General features: G+C 36.9%; 1 protein-coding gene across 1 annotated transcript in view; it reads right to left on the reverse strand.

The window, feature by feature from the left end:
- Nucleotides 1-539: 539 nt before the first annotated feature.
- BTAF1 (BTAF1 RNA polymerase II, B-TFIID transcription factor-associated, 170kDa) overlaps nt 540-4,728 on the reverse strand; it is a gene marked incomplete at its 5' end in the record, with an annotated part of 23,834 nt that continues 19,645 nt past the window's right edge. Inside the window, 7 exons of the mRNA XM_010134018.1 lie at nt 540-988; nt 1,228-1,398; nt 2,015-2,174; nt 2,326-2,537; nt 3,134-3,286; nt 4,079-4,204; nt 4,638-4,728. Coding sequence (XP_010132320.1) covers nt 842-988; nt 1,228-1,398; nt 2,015-2,174; nt 2,326-2,537; nt 3,134-3,286; nt 4,079-4,204; nt 4,638-4,728 — 1,060 coding nt within the window. The remainder of the gene's footprint in view (nt 989-1,227; nt 1,399-2,014; nt 2,175-2,325; nt 2,538-3,133; nt 3,287-4,078; nt 4,205-4,637) is intronic.

Consider the following 4,728-nt stretch of genomic DNA (forward strand, 5'->3'; position numbering starts at 1 on the left):
GTCTGTATATCTAATTTCTTCTTTTAGTTACAAAAAATATATAGGATTGAAACATACTGAATACATGCATCTCTCAAAGCGGCTATATTCTAGCCTTATAGATAAATTAAAAAAGTACACCCCCGCTAATAGGATGCAAACGCGGCCTCAAATAGGCCATTACCTGTATTTAATATAGCTCATTACATTAACAAGTTCAAGTCAGCTGTTCTCTCAAGATGGTGTCAAAAGACTGAAGAGCATAGTATCTTTATACTTGAAATACAAAGGTGGGTGCACATACCTAGTGCCCTTTAATTATTCGATACTTTCAAGGCTTCTAGGCTTTGTCTCTGGTGACACAAGTCCTGAAATGATCTGAATGAAAAGTTTAAGTTGAAAATTGTTTTTTAATACACCATAAAAGGAAGTTGTGTTTAAAAGAAAAATGTACACTGAACAAGCTTAAGTACTCACCGAAACAACTGTACAAAACTGTTACAGATACAGAAAGAAATAATGGAGGACTTAACTCCAAACAGAAGTAACACTTGTTAACCTATGTAAAAACTTGCTTTGTTTTATTCTTCTACCAAGTAAGAATTTGCAGCCGTTTAGAACAAGTAAAATTCAAACCACCTCACAATTTGAAGTTCTTTTATACAGTGCAAATGTTTAAGACAGAGTAAGTCCCCAGTGAAACAAGGTGACACTACTCAGTGCCAGTCTTCTGAAGATTCTTCTTGCAATAAGTCTATTTACACACTAAGCTAAAGGTTCATTATATATGCTTTGAAGATTGCTGAATATCAGCAAGAAAAATACGTGACCTAGCAGCAGCTGTATTATGAATACATGATGGTTACTTTAATGAATGCATAAAGTTCTCAAGACTGTATTCAGTGTCATACTGTTCTTGATCCCATAGTTCTCCAAGGTTTTCGAGTACTGATTTCATTGATGCTTTCCCAGAAGAGGTAGAGGTATCTGCTTTTTCAGATTTTCCATCCTTCGCAAAAGAAAAAAAATCAATTAATATATTCCGGAAAACATTGTTCTGTATATTAAATTCTTTGAGCCCAGTGATTCTTCTGTGGAAATACCACTTCCTCCCATTTTTCAGAGAGCTGTCTACTATTCATCATTCCAATTTCAAACGCTCGTCTGAATAAATTTACATTTCAAAGCAAAGCTTTTCTCTAAGCTTACTCTATTTTTAGTAGGTATTTGTAAAAATGGTTCTATTACCTTGTCAAGAGTGAACAGATCAAGAAGCTGCTCAGTTCCCATGCTCTGTAGGCTTGTATTTTCTTGGCTGATCACAGTATTTGCAACGTTCATTTTGAACTTTTGAAGACCCATGATTTTCTCCTCCAGAGTTCCCCTGGTTATCAGGCGATACACATTAACAACACGTTTCTGCAAGAAAAGAAAAAAAAAACCAGGCACACTTAGTTAAAAAAAATATCATCTTGGGTATTCAAAAAAGCATGACCTTTTAGTATTCATCACGGACAGTCTGGAAGCAGTTTGCTTGGAGTTAGCCTTCAGTAATTGTACTCGGTAAGCGTGACTGAAGTGAGATGAAAAGAACAAGACTATGCCAGCATACAATAGAGGTGCCTGCAACTGCATTCCTGTACTGAGGAAGTGAAGAATTCACTGCTTTTTACAGTTGTAGAGGGAGACTAGCAGTGGACACTCTCTCCCTGTCCAGGCATCAGAGGACAGCTCTGTGGGGCTCCTCTTCAGTTCCTTGTCTCAGTTGCATCTCTTCCTCCACTGAAGGGTGACTGTTCCCTGGCCTTGCTCCTCATCACCTCAGGAAGTACTGACGAGGAGGCATACAGAGTTGGGGGTAGGATAAGAAAACACACACTTCAACGTCTCACATATTTGCAAGTGACAAGTATGGATGGAAGCTCGGTGGAAACCCCCAGACATCGCTTCTGTTATATGCTACAACCTTAACCAAATGTGAAGAAACAGGAGTTTGGCAAGCAAAGACACTTATGGGAAATTAAGAGTTGTTCACCTGCCCAATGCGATGTGCACGATCCATGGCTTGCAGGTCTCTCATCGGGTTCCAGTCATGTTCCACAAATACTACTGTATCAGCCCCTGTTAAGTTCAGTCCCAATCCACCAACATGAGTAGTGAGCAAAAGAACATCTATAGATGGGTCATTATTAAACCTGCATACGAAAAAAAAGTTAAGCATGGTAAATTTCATTTAAATAATGAATTTATGAACCTCAACTGCTTTGAGACACACAATTTTGTACCATATATATAATACAGTACATTGCAGTTGGCCTCATAATGATTATGAGGGGTTATGCTTACCGTGAAACAATGGAATGCCTCTGGCCAGCAGGTATGCTGCCATCTAGTCGTAAATAAGTAACTGAAGGTAACTGAGGTCTGAGAAGGTCATGCTCCACTATATCCAGCATGCTTTTAAGCTGACAGAAGATAAGCACTCTGTGCTGGGCCACAACAGCTTCTGTACCGCTTTCCGAAGATCCACTATATCCCAAACCACAATCTAGCAGCAGCTTAAAATAAAAGAGCATTAAAGTGTATCATCAAAATGACAGCAGATCTCATGTAAATATTGGCATTGATGGGCTATCAAAAGTCGAAATGACAATAAACTACAGAACGAAGTCTGTAAATAACAGTCACTTAAATGATGTAGTGCAGAGTCTGGCTGCACTGTCAAACTATGAAAAATTTAAGAGTCAACAGAACAGTAATCTCCTTCCTTTTGCTTTACTTACAATAGAATTTAGGTATGTAATGCAATCTAACTTTATCAAGCTAATAGTCTCCTGTAAAATAAAAAGGGCATGATTTTCTGTAATAAAAGGGACAGGAGTAAGGGATAAAATGTAAGGTTTTTTTCAAGGCAATAAAAATTATGGAAACACCATCACCTTGAAGCAAGTTTGTGCCTTCCCCTCCCCCTTGAATTAATAGGAAAAATAGGACATATGCCTAAAACCCCCTTGTATTCTATTTCGTTTGCTACTGAACTAGTCTTTTAAAACCAGTTGTCATGCTGATGAAATCTTAAGCAAAACTTTCACAACTGTAACATCAGTGGAGACACATTTAGGAAATTTAAGGCACCATATGGAAGTCTACTTACCTGTTTTAAAGCTGACAGCTTAGGTGCATGTTGAATATCTCGAAGGGATGAATTATGAGCTGCAAGTTGCTCTGTAATTCTTTTGTATTCTGGATGTTGGGTTGTTAACACTAATGCTGGGTGATTGCATAGTTTCCGTAAGTATTGCAATGCCTTTAATTATTCAGGAAAATAAATTCAAAGAAATGGTTAGCAACAATGTAGTTACAGAAAAAAGATGAACAAAATTGATTCTAAGTATAGGGGCCACTCAGCCACATTACACAATTTCTACTTCAATGAAAATACACCCTGAAATTGCACATTTATATGGAGAAAACCTTTATTTCAAACTGTATCCAGTAACTGTTAGGTGCATAATGGCCTTGGCTCCTGTTACAGGAACAGTGCAAAGGGTAACATTTTCCACACTTTCGCCTGAGCGTGGGATATAGTAGATGGGTTTGCGAGCTGTGCAGAGCCTGTGAAAAATTAGTGTTTCCAAGTAGCCAAGGCTTAATCCACAATTCTGTAAGACCATGAACCTTCATAAACTCAGATCTAGCCTTAAGGAAACTTTTGTTTGTATTTTAGAACCGTAATTTTGTAGTGTAACAGCTGATGAGATTAACATTAGTTCCCTCTCGTTTTGAGGTTCTGCACTTTTGCAAATCAGTTAATTGAGAGTAGTACCCAAGATCCACAAAAGTAGCTGAACTCCAGGTGAGCAGGCCATTAAAAAATGTAAGACAGTTTTATATGACTTAAGACACAAAAACATATTTTAAGCATAATAGCTATGTACCACATTCAGGCAATCTGATCCAAAATCTGAATATACTACTTAGATCATATGGCCACAAAGGTGTAAGTTAACTATTTTGATTTTCATTCTTTATTAAACCCAGAAATACAGTTACCAGAAATAAATGACTAGGTAGTAAAAATTACTGAAGAAATCTATACCTGAAATACATGACCTGTAGCTTTAAGCTTTGGTTTTTCAGTCTCTTCATTCAGTGAAATCGAAGAAACTGTTTCATCAATATCACATTTGGCACGAGACTTGGCAAAATCTTCATAAAGCTGAACCTGCAGACCAGGCCCCAGACAAGAGAATTAGTATATTTTCTCTGACAGAAGACATTAATTTTTAAATTTAATTTGAGTAAAAGTTCTGAATTATCATAAATTGAGAAAGCTATTTTATACATTGCACAAGTTCAACATTATTAGTGGAATCTCTTGCAATTAATTTTCTTTCAGCTTAGAAAGTATTCTTAAAAATCTGCAGAAACCTAGATATTGTTCTTGTAGAATGATTCCAGAAATTAAGCTAAAGAAATATTCTATTGCAACTAGACTGAGATTAGCTTTTAAAACATGTTCTAGAAAAACTTTCTAGCCCTGTGGACCCAGAGAATGTCAGAGATGACATCAGATTGACCCAGAAATGCTGCAGTGGTTCCTTTGTGATCTTAAATGTGCTGAAAAAACAAAGCTTCCAAGCGCTTTTTAAGCATACCTGTAGAGGACTGAGAATACAGTAATAATCTTGAATAATTTTGGGTGGAAGATCTTGCAGTACATCTTCTTTCATTCTCCTTAGCAGGAAT

Source organism: Buceros rhinoceros, unplaced genomic scaffold (genome assembly GCF_000710305.1).
Source record: "Buceros rhinoceros silvestris isolate BGI_N320 unplaced genomic scaffold, ASM71030v1 scaffold2404, whole genome shotgun sequence".
NCBI classification, from domain to species: domain Eukaryota; kingdom Metazoa; phylum Chordata; class Aves; order Bucerotiformes; family Bucerotidae; genus Buceros; species Buceros rhinoceros.